Source organism: Pan paniscus, chromosome 18, assembly GCF_029289425.2.
Source record: "Pan paniscus chromosome 18, NHGRI_mPanPan1-v2.0_pri, whole genome shotgun sequence".
Classification (NCBI taxonomy): domain Eukaryota; kingdom Metazoa; phylum Chordata; class Mammalia; order Primates; family Hominidae; genus Pan; species Pan paniscus.
The window spans coordinates 93,403,339-93,417,196 of NC_073267.2; the positions used below are offsets into that span (position 1 = coordinate 93,403,339).

The window sequence follows — 13,858 nt, forward strand, 5'->3', positions numbered from 1 at the left end:
GCAAGGTCCCATGTCCTCACCACCAGGTCCCATGTCCTCACCAGCAAGGTCCCATGTCCTCACCAGCAAGGTCCCATGTCCTCACCACCAGGTCCCATGTCCTCAGCAGCAAGGTCCCATGTCCTCACCAGCAAGGTCCCATGTCCTCACCACCAGGTCCCATGTCCTCACCAGCAAGGTCCCATGTCCTCACCACCAGGTCCCATGTCCTCACCACCAGGTCCCATGTCCTCAGCAGCAAGGTCCCATGTCCTCACCAGCAAGGTCCCATGTCCTCACCACCAGGTCCCATGTCCTCAGCAGCAAGGTCCCCTGTCCTCACCACCAGGTCCCATGTCCTCACCACCAGGTCCCATATCCTCACCAGCAAGGTCCCATGTCCTCACCAGCAAGGTCCCATGTCCTCACCACCAGGTCCCATGTCCTCACCACCAGGTCCCATGTCCTCAGCAGCAAGGTCCCATGTCCTCACCACCAGGTCCCATATCCTCAGCAGCAAGGTCCCATGTCCTCACCACCAGGTCCCATGTCCTCAGCAGCAAGGTCCCATGTCCTCACCACCAGGTCCCATGTCCTCACCAGCAAGGTCCCATGTCCTCACCACCAGTACCCATGTCCTCACCAGCAAGGTCCCATGTCCTCACCAGCAAGGTCCCATGTCCTCACCACCAGGACCCATGTCCTCACCAGCAAGGTCCCATGTCCTCACCACCAGGTCCCGTATCCTCACCACCAGGTCCCATGTCCTCAGCAGCAAGGTCCCATGTCCTCACCACCAGGTCCCATGTCCTCACCACCAGGTCCCGTATCCTCACCACCAGGTCCCATGTCCTCAGCAGCAAGGTCCCATGTCCTCACCACCAGGTCCCATGTCCTCACCAGCAAGGTCCCATGTCCTCACCACCAGGTCCCATGTCCTCAGCAGCAAGGTCCCATGTCCTCACCACCAGGTCCCATGTCCTCACCAGCAAGGTCCCATGTCCTCACCAGCAAGGTCCCAACACAAGTTAGAATGTGCCATCAAGTTTCTTTTATCATTTGATCTTAGAACTAAAAGGGACCTCAGTGGTTACCTCAAGCTGTTGTTCTCAGCCCTTGGCTGTTCATTAGAATCACAGGGGGGTGTTTTCAGAAATACGTATGCCTTGGCCCCATCCAAGAACGATCTCTGAAAGCAGGACCCCATATCATTAGTGGGTTTGTTTTAAGGCTTTCAGGTGTTTTAATGTGTAGTCAGGGTTAAAAATGACAGCTTTAGTCTGATACCCTTTTCTCAGATAAGTGAACTGGGACTCAGAGATCTTGCAGAATTTACCAGAAAGGTACCCATGAGTTAGAGCAGCAGTTCACAACCTTTTTTTTTTTTTTTTTTTGAGATGGAGTCTCACTCTGTCACCCAGGCTGGAGTGCAGTGGCATGATCTTGGCTCACTGCAACCTCCACCTCCCGGGTTCAAGCAATTCTCCTGTCTCAGCCTCCCGAGTAGCGGGAACTACAGGCACCCGCCACCACACCCAGCTAATTTTTGTATTTTTTGTAGAGACGGGATTTCACCATATTAGTCAGGCTGGCCTCGAACTCCTGACCTCAGGTGATCCTCCTGCCTCGGCCTCCCAAAGTGCTGAGATTACATGCAGGAGCCACCACGCCCAGCCAATCCACAACCTTTTCAGCACCAGGAACTGGTTTTGTGGAAGACAGTTTTTCCACGGACCAGGGTTGCGGGGATGGTCTTGGGAGGATTCAAGCACATTACATTTATTGTGCGTTTCATTTCTATTATTATTACATTGCAATATACAATGAAATAATTATACAAATACCATAATGTAGAACCAGTGGGATCCCTGAGCTTGTTTTCCTGCAACTAGATGATTCCATCTGGGGGTGATAGTAGACAATGATAGATCATCAAGTATTAGATTCTCATGAGGAATACACAACCTAGATCCCTCGTGTGTGCAGTTGACGATAGGGTTTGTGCTCCTATGAGAATTTAATGCCACCACTGATCTGACAGGAGGTGGAGCTCAGGTGGTAATATGAGCAATGGGGAGCAGCCGTAAATACAGATGAAGTTTCACTGGCTCTCCCACAGCTCACCTCCTTCTGTGTGGCCCGGTTCCTAATAGGCTACAGACCAGTAGTGGTGGTTGGGAACCACTGAGTTAGAGGCCAACTAGAATTTGCCCCACTTCATTGAATCCCCTACTCCTTTAAATATGCAGAATTGCATAAGCCAAACTCCAGTGTCTTTAGAAAGCAGACTATGTTATTGTTTCTTGAAAAGCCATTCTTCATCCAGATTCAGATGCTGGTGGTCAAATGAGTATCTCTACAGAAAATCTCTCTGCTTCTCCGAATTAAACTGTTTTCAATTATCTTGTCAGATGAACAAATGTGTTTTGCATTTTCTTTCATTTTTTTAAAGAGAGAAACTCAGTGAAGGAGAGCTACTAACGTCCAATGAAATAAAGTATCCAAGCCTGAAATTCAAGAAAAAAAAATGTAGGCATATTTGCTCTTTGGTTTTTATTTTTCTGTCACCATCTAATGTAATATTTATTTCATCATTCCCCTAAGGCAATGATTTTCAAACTCTCTTTAGCAGCAAAACTTTTTTTTTTTTCAGACAAAATCCCAGGCAGGAATTCTAATATACAAAACAGATAAAATATAATTAACAGATTCCTCAGGCAGTTTAAATTCTTATTATTTGAAGGAAAACGTTTGATGCCTTGGTAGGACTCCTGTACCATCTCAAACATTCTTGCTGGACTCAGTGGCTCACACCTATAATTGCAGCACTTTGCGGGACCAAGACAGGAGGATCACTTGAGCCCAGGCATTCGAGGCCAGCCTGAGCAGTATAGTGAAACCCCGTCTCTACACAAAATGTAAAAATTATCTTGGCGTGGTGGCACATACACACCCAGCTACTAGGGAGGCTGAGGCACAAGGATCACTTGCACTTAGGAGGTCAAGGCTGCAATGAGCCACAGTCACACCACTGCACTCCAGCCTGGGTGACAGAGCAAGACCCTGTCTCAAAAAAAAAAAATCTTCATTCTCAGGAACACAGTTTAAGAACCACCGTTCCACTGCATCGTTTTCCTGTCAGTCTTCAGTGGCCATGTCTTTTCATTTTGTTTTGTAGGGCAAAGTCCTGCTTTGTTATGCAAGCCTCTTCTCTGTGAAAATGCATTTCATTTTTAGTTTTGCATATGTGCAGTTCTGTATTTGGTGTAGACAGGGTCATGCAGAGGAAGAGTACAGTCATTGGATGGTGGACTGTCCCAGGTGGGCATCTTCCTCAAAAGCCATGGACTCAGCACCTTCTGTGTATCTGCAGCCAACACATGGAAACATCTCATAGGAAATGAATCAGAGAAGTGTGCCCTGAGGGGAAGAGGGAGCAATTCCTGCCAGGGCATGCAGTGAATGTTTCCCTTTCTTGCCCTTTGGTTCATTCCCCGGCACCTGTAGAGCCAGGAGGTTGAGGGATGCTTCATTTTCTCTCTCAGTGGAATGGGACCCACAGATAGCTGCTGTCTAGGAACATCATTTTCCTTTCAACCCAGGATCACCCTGGGTGGGTGGGTCACATGGGGGCAGGACATCAGTGAGGGGGACATTAGTATCAGTCTAGGATCAAGAACCACACTACCTGGGATGCCAATGAGTTTTGGAGAGGACTCTTCACTCAGGACGTTTCTTTCTTGTCAAGATGCTATTCCTTATTATTTTTGAACTATTTCCACATTCGAGTTTTGCATTTTCTCACCTGTTTAGTAATGGTGGGTGGCTTCAGACATTTAACTGGGAAGACTCTGGATGTTTCGTAGACCTTTCTGTCACTGTCCGTTACCATAGCTAGTAGGTACTCTCCCTTTGCATGATGGAGATAACATGCAAATACTTTTAGCAAAGCATCTGGCACAAAAGAGAAACACAAAATTGTCCGTAGAAGAAATCAATGTTAGTTGGACCAAGAAAGGACTTTGATTATGTTTTCTTAAAAAGAATCTCTGTGTTTTAGGCTGAAATCTTTACAGATGCAATGGCATGTCTGGGATTTGCTCCAAACAGTGCAGAATCAGGGAGGGGTGGCTGCGGAGATGAACCACCAGGAGTGGGGAGTTGAGGATCTCTAAAGCCTGAAGACAGGCATGTGGGGGGTATTATCCTATTGTACCTGCTTTTATACATGTTTAATATTTTTCACAAGAAGATGGGAAAAAGAAAAAATACTTGAGAAAACATCTATGAAACCCAAAGCACCATCAAAGGGACCACTCACCTGATGAGAACAGTAGACATCTTCAGAGTTGTTTTCCCCAGGGCGCCATTATTGCAAGGAATAGAAACCTGCTCAAGGCAGCTGGAGTGAAAATGAGGTTGTTGATGGGAACAGAGGTTCCAACAGACAAGAACACAGGGAACCTCGGAGGATTGAGAGCAGGACTGGGAAACCAGTCAGCGACTGAGAGCACTTCCTATTTGTCTTTTGTCTTTGAGTCCCAGAAAAAAATCTCTTTTGTAAATTTTTCTCTCAATTTCTCCATTCTTTTGCTTCTCCATACATATTGGATTTCTCTGATAATTTATCCATATCCAAATGACAAAAAATGGCCACCCCTTGCACAAATGCTGAGAAACCTATATTTCTCTTAGTTCAAATTTATAAAAGAAATAATCCCATTTTTCATGAATCAACTGATGGAGTGGTTACCCCGGAGTCAGGTAATCAGCTCTGGGTCCAATCAGCTATGGCCAAGGAAGCTAGGATCACATGATACAAAATGACTCCCTAGTACCACTGTTTTCAGCAGGGACTGGGGGTAGGTTTAGCTCCCTCAAATGTTTTATGGATTATGCAGGCACCCTGAGCTATATCTACTCAAAACCACTAAGATTTTCAGGAAAGAAATACTCTAATTTGCCATTTAGAAATTCTATAATCTCTGTCATTTGAACTACAATTGAGTCCACTTTCCTTTTTCTTAGGAGAAATAGAGGAGAACTGGTTACTATTCTCATTGGGAGATTCTCAAACACATGTACGTTGTTTTCTTTCTACCTTGGGTTTTTATTCTTGAGACAAAATAACCCGAAAAGTTAGTGTCTACTTACAGTGCTCTTACTTTATGAAAGATGTGACATTGAGCATTTTGGGGAATCAGAGACATGACTCCGACTCTCCAGGAGCTCAACAATGGGAGAGGCATGCCCCAGGTTGTCTCTGTTTGAGAGGCAGGGAAGTCTGTGCCAAGTTCTTTCTGTTCATGGTGACTGGAATTCTTACCTCTAGCATCTGATTTATTTCTTTCCTGTGTGAGCTACCTCCCATGGGCATTAAAAATCAAGTCTCTGACACCACTCGGCATCTTCAAAGAAAACAAATCATTTACAGAATTTTAATCAGATAAAGAGAGGAGAAGGCTGGGCACAGTGGCTCATGCCTGTAATGCCAGCAACTTGGGAGGCCAAGGCAGGAAGATCGCTTGAGCCTAAGAGTTTGAGACCAGCCTGGGCAACTTAGTAGGACCCCCATCTCTACAAAAAAAAATTTAAAGTAGCCAGTCATGGTGGTTTATGCCTGTGGTCCCAGCTAAGGCAGGAGGATCACTTGAGCCTAAGAAGTCAAGGCTGCAGTGAGCCGTGATCATAACACTGCATTCCAGTCTGGGCAACAGAGCAAGATCTGCTTCAAAAAAAAAAGGAGAAGAAAAAGATGCTCACCAATGACTAGGACTATGATGATCTGGTGGGTTCCTGAATATTCTTTCATCTGGCTCCTGTAGTCACTTCAGGGCCTGACTATGCCTTTTCTACTGTGACGTAGCTAGGGAAGGACTTAGTAGGTTCCAATCATCCTGAAGACTTGCCAGTGAACAGACCATGGTTCTTAGGCAAGCAACCACAGGTCCCTTGAGTGGCTCTGTTATTAATCTCTTCTGAGACATCGGGCTTTCTTAAAACATTGAATTAGCTTTATGTAGAACTCTGTACTGTATACTGTTTAAATTTTTATGTAAATATGTATCTTATGTATATTTTATATAATTAGTTTTTATTTGTATATTATATTTCATATTATATATGTGTGTGTGTATATATATATATAGTGCAGACAAACATGATGTGGAGGCTGAATGAAAATGTTCTCATACGTTTTCTTCTAAGAACTTTACTGTTTACCTTTCACATTTTGTGTATGGTGTGAGGTAGGGGTCAGGATTCATTGTTTTCTCCAGATGGATATCCAATTGATCCAGCATCATTTACTGAAATGACCATTACCTGGAAACTGAATCATGTCCAAACATAAAAGCATCCATAATTGGCCACAGGTACAGCCTTGGATGTATGACAGTGAAGGAAATGGTTTTAGAAGTGGTAGAAAGCAAATTGTCAGATATGTTGTAGATGTACAGTACCTACAAAGAAAGGGGACACCCAGAGGGAATACTAGCCCTCTCACTTACTGATGTATTTTTGTGCCTAGTGGAGTCTCCAGCATGCAACAGACACAACAAATATTTATTAAAATGAATTGTTGTATCTTTCCACCATGAGATAAATCCTAATCATAGAAGAAAACCAGATATCTAATGCAGCTTTCCCTTCCAAATGTGGACATGATAGGATTGACATCATTTGCCTCATGTCTATTGTTGGAACATAACAAGAATGAGCAAGTGTGTGAGTGCCAGGTGTACATAACTGAAAAAAAAAGCTTCTTCCACACCACTCGAGGAAAATAAAATACATATATACATAACTACATTATAAGGCAGACTGTGGTAAGAGCAGAAAGAGTCACAGGGGTTTAAATCAAATTCTCCAGTTTCTTAGTAAGAATTTCATATGATACAGGGCAAAATCCATCATCATTATCCTTGCTAACAAATACTGACTCCTTGTTATACATATGCCAGGCTATTTGCCAAGCTCCTTAAATGCATTATTTATATCAGTCACAGTTGCTACCCATTAGACTATTGGGAAGAGCCTTCCAATAAGCTGTATCTTTTATGTAAACATAGACTCAAAAATGTTTGCAAGTTATATTTCTGATGGTCTCTCCCCTACCCTTTTATCATCACAAATAGAAATTAGTGAGACCCTATCTTTTAATTTTTTTAAGCTAAGGCCCAGATGACTACATCCCAGCTTTTCAAGTTCCATATTAGTTCTCTGTGAAACTTTAGGGTTAATGGCTCGTGAACTTGGTCTAGTATTCAGGTCAAACATGCAAGTAGTCAAGCATGCAAGCTTGCATATGTGCAGTCCTTTAAAATTGTCCTCTGTCACTTCTTTCCCATCTGTGTCTTTCCAGCCTTCTGATCATTATTTCCATCTTCCATGTTAATCTAAAGGTCAACTTTCTGCTCTTGGAGGAAGAACATGCATTCTTGGTGTATAATAAAATTCAAGTCCCTCTTCCCACTTGTGATTGTCTTTGTGGCTCATCCAGACAGCCTCATCCTGAATGTCTATGATGTAACTCAAAGAAAAGAAAATACTCAGTTCTGAATTTGGAGGGAAGAGATCATAAGCCCAGTACATAGTCCCAACAAGCCACAGTGATTGTGTAAAAATACGTTTTATATCTTGTATTTGATTTGCCACACAGTTTAACAGAAAAGTAACTTTATCTATTTTTTCCAACTAAAGGTAGTAATAGTACAATCAATAATTCCTCCTGCTCTAGTGTGGTAAATTAATGTCTGTCTATTGTTTTTAAATCACAAAGTGAGCATTGCTATAGAAATGTAAAATGGTACCATTTCATTTTAATCTATTTAATTTTCCTTTCTTGAATTATATAATGGGGTTGAAACATTGAATAGAATTAATAGAATGAGTATTTAATTAAGGAATAATGAGCTTCTAAATGGATGCTCAAAGAAACTGCTTCATAGTTTATGCAGAAATCAGATAATGGGCTTAACAAAGACTATAATAATTGTGTTGAATGTTTTCCATATTTAAAGATTTTTTTTTTCTGTATTCTCTCAGGAGTAGATTTAAATGTAACCCAGTTCCTTGATTAGGCTACACTTTGCTTTCAAAGTAAATCCCAAATGCCTTCCCATGACCCACAGGGCCCTGCATAAGCTGACTCTACCACCTCTGGAGTCTGATGTCAAAGAGTTCTCTCTGGCTCTCCCCTTCATTCCAGCCACACCCAGCTTGCCTTTGTTCTGCAAAGGCACCTTTGGCTCTTCCCGCCACCTGGCCTTTGCTCCTCCTCTTTCAGATGCCAGGTATGTTCTCACCCCCTTCACCTCTCTAAGGCCTCCTCTTCTTTCACTTCTCAGGGAATTTTTCCCTGATGATCTTCTCCAGACTGGATCAGATACCCACCTCCACACATACACACACACACATACACACACACACACAGACTCCCCAAGAACTGTGATTTTATTTCTTGACAATTAACACGTTGTTTTACATTTCTTTCCCATCTATCTCTCCTTTCAGCCTGTAATCTCCGTGAGGAAATACATCATGTCTGTTTTGTTTAGTGGTGTATCCCTGGATGGATGGATGGATGGATGGATGGATGGATGGATGGATGATGAATGGAAGGATGGATAGATAGATGGATGATGGATGGATGGATGGATAAATAGATAGATGGATGGCAGGTAAATGTCGTTGTGGACCCATTCAAGGACATATGAGGGATACAATGCATGTCTCTGAGAATTCCTAGCACATCAGCCCCTTTCCATTCTACTTGAATTCATTTGCTCACACACTAAAAAGTATTCTATACCAGCCCCTTCAGCAGGTGCTGCAGACATAAAACTATCAGTGTCATGGAAGAAGCTGCACAGGTTTGTCTCACTTATACATGGCCTAAATATTAATTTTATTAATTCATTCATCCACCCATCCACCTACCTACCCATCCATCCATCCACCACCCACCCATCCATCCACCCATCCATCTATCCATCTATCCGTCCACCCATCCATGCATCCATCCCATCTTCAGACCTGCTCATGTGTTGGGCACTGTGCTGTTTACTAAGGATCAGGGCTGACTCATCCATTAGGCACCATTATCACAGTGCTAGGACCCTAAAATCAGAAAGAAATAAAAAGAACTTTTAGGGTAAAATAAATTTTTAATTCTTTTCTTCACATCACAAAAATAATTTTTTCTGAGACAGGGTCTTGCTCTGTCACCCAGGCTGGAGTGCAGTGGTGTAATCATAGCTCACTGCAGCCTCAAACTCCTACACTCAAGAGATCATCCCACCTCAGCCTCCTGAGTATGTGGGACCACAGGCACGTGCCACCACACCTGGCTAATTTTTTACATTTTCTTTTTTTAGAGATGGAAATCTCACTATGTTGCCAAGGCTCATCTTGAATTCCTGGGCTCAAGTGATCCTCCCACCTCAGCCTCCCAAAGAGTTAGGATTACAGTGTTAGAATACCATGCCCAGCCCCCAAAATAAATTTTTTAAAGTACATTACTCTATTATGATAGGAGGGGTTGATGAAGGCAAAGGTGACTGGGGTCCACCAGCCATGACGCAGCTCTGCTGGAGCACAGGGAAGATCAGTCCATCCCTGGTCTTCTGGAACACTCAGGCAAGTGGCAGAATCAGGTGTCATTCAACAAGTCAGTCCCTCTTAGTCTTGCTTCTGTATGGCTTTGTCTCTTCACATTCCCTCAGGCCTCACCTCTGCTGCCAGATCCTACTTCCTATACTTAAGATCATTCACTCATTCAACAAATATCTACTGAGTTTCTTCTGTGCACCTAGCACCATGCAAGAGACTGGAGATAAAGCCATGAAGAGACAGGTGCACATAGAGCCTCCAGCCTCCTCAAATCATGATTTCTCACAGTGTTTTCATCTTGGCAATGACACTCATCTGCTTTGACAGAGCAACTTCTCACTTATGCACTGGACATGACAGTGTTTCTACCTGACTGGTGGTTCCCAGCATCCTCTAGCCTTAGCCCATTTCATGCCCACGTGATTGATACCTGCTTTTCTAAGGTACAGGTGTCAGAAGAGCCACAAGGACGGGTTATGAGCTGACATCCACTGTGATAAGCAGGGGCAGAGAACCAGTCCTCTGGCTCTGGACCGCAGCAAGGGGGTGAAGAAAGGAGTGGCCTAAGCCATGGGGATGTAAGGTGGGCAAGAGTGGCAGAGCAAAGATTACTGGAAACCAGGGGACTTAAGTCTGATCTGTGGGTCACTAAACGACTTTGGGCAGCACTCTTCCTTCTTCCTTCCTTCCTTCTCTGTGCAATCATCTTCATCTGTAATATGAAGGGATTAGATCACACATGTGTCACCAAGCCCCCTCCTGACTACATGGCAGGTAGCATTAATTGATCACAGCACTCTTTCCTGCTGAGCCCAGACGTACTGCAGGCCTGTCCACACCAGGCTCATGCAGCTTCACCCATTCACAAGGGTAGGTCCTGTCATTGACACCTGCCTGCCATCCTTAGACTGGGACTCTATCCTGCTTCTTGCCCCGACTACATATTAGAATTATCTAGGCAGGTGAATAAAATACTGAGTCCTAGGCTTTACCCCAGAGCCTGGGGAATCTGAATTGATCTGGGGAGTCTGAATCTGAATTGATTCCCTGACTGATGCCTGATTCTGCCACTTGACTGCGTGTCCCAGAAGACCAGAGATGGACTGATCTCCCATGCGCTCCAACCTGGCTAGAGGACCCCGGGCACTTTCTCCTTCATCAACCCCTCCAACCATAATAACCATAATAGATTTTCATGCACTTTAACCCTGGGGAATCCTGAATTGGAATAGGACTCAGGAAGTTTTTCAAAGCCTCTGGGAGATGCTAATGTGGAGACAGGGCTGAGAACCGTTAGTATAGTTTTCTTGCTCAAGAATTCTGTGATTTTTGTGAGAAGAGAAGATGGAAGATAGGTAGACATTAAACAAGAATCACACGAATCAGATCAAAATAATTGCACCCTGGAGTTGTTTCTGTGTGGCAGCAGCCTCAGTATCCCTCCTCATTCCCACTATTTTCTAGCCTCCATGAATGTTCTAAGAATTTTCCAGCTCTCCTTTTATGGAAGACAACTCGCCCAGGTTTGCCGAGGCGCAATAAACAAATTAGTTGCAGTCCCCGCCCTGTCCCCTGAGAGGCCTCAGGATTAAGGTTTATGATTAATGATTTGCAAGTCAATTAATCAGCCACTGCTTTTGAAACCTCATTTCTCAAATTACTTTTCTTTGAACACAAGGGCTTTTTGACATCACCTTACTGTCTCTAGATTCACTTTCCTACTAATTGAAATTCCAAGATATTTCTTCTTCTTGTCAGCTTATTGGTGTTACTTGTTTATAAAATATTTGCAAACAGATTACTATTCACCTGTAGTGTGTCAGAGGTAAGCACCAAAACAATACTTTATGCTTTCAGCTCAAAGGAATGTGCTAATGATAGCTCATGAAATTCTCTATCTATGAGACAGTTGATTTTTCATTTATTGATTTATTTTCACCACACCTACTTGAAACAAGAATTTGAGATGTATTACAATAGAAACACAGGTACATCAAGGCTCCAAACAATTCATGTAGATGATTTCTTAGAAAATGGTTTCTAAGGTCATATTAAGAGTGGATATGGAGTGGGAAGGATGGGATTGGTTTTCTTCATTAGGGAAAATAGCAGGATCTAGCAGAGGATCTGGGGTCAAATCCCAGTCTCTTCACTTACAAGTCTTAGCGCTTGACTCATCTGATTATGTTGTTATTTTGGGGAGGCAAGGCTGCGAGAAAAAATGCAAACAAAAATGGCTTGAACTCAATGAAAATTTGTTTCTCATTCAATGATAGTTCAGGACAGGTGTTCTTGGCCACCAGGTTGCTCCCCTCCATGTGGTGACTGAGGGACCCAAGCTCCTCCTTCCTTGTAGCTCCCTGCTTCCCTGGAGTTTTGTGGTCCTCTGCATTCAGGTAGGCAGAGGGTGAAAAAGCACAGAGAGGAGGCACAGCTGTTCTTTTCACCCTCCCACCACAGAGCAGCACATCACAGCCATGGTCAGTATCATTCCTGCCCGCATTCTGCAGGAGAGAAGTTAGTCTCGTGGCCTCACCTAAGTTCAAGGAAAGCTGAGAAGAGGAGCATAGTACCTTCCAATTGTAATCCTCTTATGTTATTATTTATTTTTAAGTGAGATGATGTGTGTAACATACCCAATGCAAAGCATGTAGTAAATGACTATGTGTTTTCAAAATAGTGACCATTACCATCTGCTTTGTTTGCAGTTTCAAGCCACAGTCGAGGAAGGAGCTGTGGGAGTTATTGTCAATTTGACAGTTGAAGATAAGGATGACCCCACCACAGGTGCATGGAGGGCTGCCTACACCATCATCAACGGAAACCCCGGGCAGAGCTTTGAAATCCACACCAACCCTCAAACCAACGAAGGGATGCTTTCTGTTGTCAAAGTAAGGGTGCTTCCAATTGCCTCTTTCTCCTCATGCGAGCACGGAGGGCCCCATGAGGCGGCTCATAGAATCATTGAGTTTAGAAGGCCACAGATAAATTCCCCCAGTCTCCTCCTTCTGGGAATTAACAAAGGAAAAGGCTCATGGCTTAAGGGTGCACTCGTATCCTCAGCAGCATAAACAAGCAGCCATAAAACAAACCTGTTTTATAGGTTCTAAAATACCCAAACTTATGTATAACTTTAAGAAAACCAAACTTAAGTGCATTTTTTTTTGTCTTCATTTTTGTTTTTTGAGACAGTCTCACTCTGTCACCTAGGCTGGTGTGCAGTGGTGTGATCTCAGCTCACTGCAATCTCTGCCTCCTAGGTTCAAGTGATTGTCGTGCCTCAGCCTCCTGAGTAGCTGGGATTACAGCTGCCTGCCACCATGTCCGGCCAGTTTTTGTATTTTTAGTAGAGATGAGGTCTCACCATGTTGCCCAGGCTGGTCTCAAACTCCTGGCCTCAAGTGATCCAACTGCCCTGGCCTCCCAAAGTGCTGGGGTTACAAGTGTGAGCCACCATGCCTGGCCCAAACTTAAGTTTTAAATGAAATTCTTTATACATTTGCTAAGGAATTATTAACAGATATGCCAAAATGAGATGTGTGAAGGTGTTTTTAGAGATCTGTGCTCAAAACGTGGGCTACGACATGACTTCTTAATCTTTCTTAGTGAGCTCAATTATTCCTTAAAAACACACACAACATAGTTATTGGTGTGAAACCCTCTGTGACCCTTGCTAACTCGCACACTGACCCTCTCTATGGCAACAAGTAGAACAAGGAGGAAATGTAATTATAAATGTAAAACCTCTAGCTCATGCTGGTAATCCAGAAATATTAGTGGGGGTGGTAGCACAGAAGGCTTGCTACAGGTGGCCTTGGTATTCCGGGAGAAGGCATTTCTACATAGTTTCACTCTTTCTGGGAAGTTCTGGGGAGAGTTTCTGCCAGAGACCAGGACCTTCATGGGAACACATTTTCTTTTCTAGTGGATGAAGCCATTTGCCTGAGCAGCAGGGATCAATCGTATTTATAGTGATAGTACCAGTGTGCAGAGCAGGGACATGGCTGCCCACTCCCTGTGTGCCCTTGGCCAAGATACCCATGTTTTCTGTGCACCAGTTTCCTCATCTGTAAAATGAGAATGTTAATGTAACCTCCCTCTTAGGGTTGTTGTTGTAATCCATTGAGTTGCTATAATGAAGTACTGTAGGCTGGTGGCTTATAAACCACAGACATTCATTTCTCACAGTTCTGGAGCTTGAAAAGTCCAATATCAACGTTCCAGTAGATTCTGTGTCTGGTGAGGACCCACTTTTTGATAGATGTCC

The 13,858-nt window shown here is 43.7% G+C and overlaps 1 protein-coding gene across 3 annotated transcripts in view; it reads left to right on the plus strand.

Moving 5' to 3' along the window:
* The window catches only part of CDH13 (cadherin 13), a 1,163,636-nt gene that overhangs the window by 1,025,387 nt on the left and 124,391 nt on the right, over window positions 1-13,858 (plus strand). For all 3 annotated transcript variants that reach the window (XM_003820879.5, XM_063597784.1, XM_003820881.5), the window contains one exon: window positions 12,300-12,482. In XM_003820879.5, the coding sequence (XP_003820927.1) occupies window positions 12,300-12,482 (183 nt within the window). The remainder of the gene's footprint in view (window positions 1-12,299; window positions 12,483-13,858) is intronic.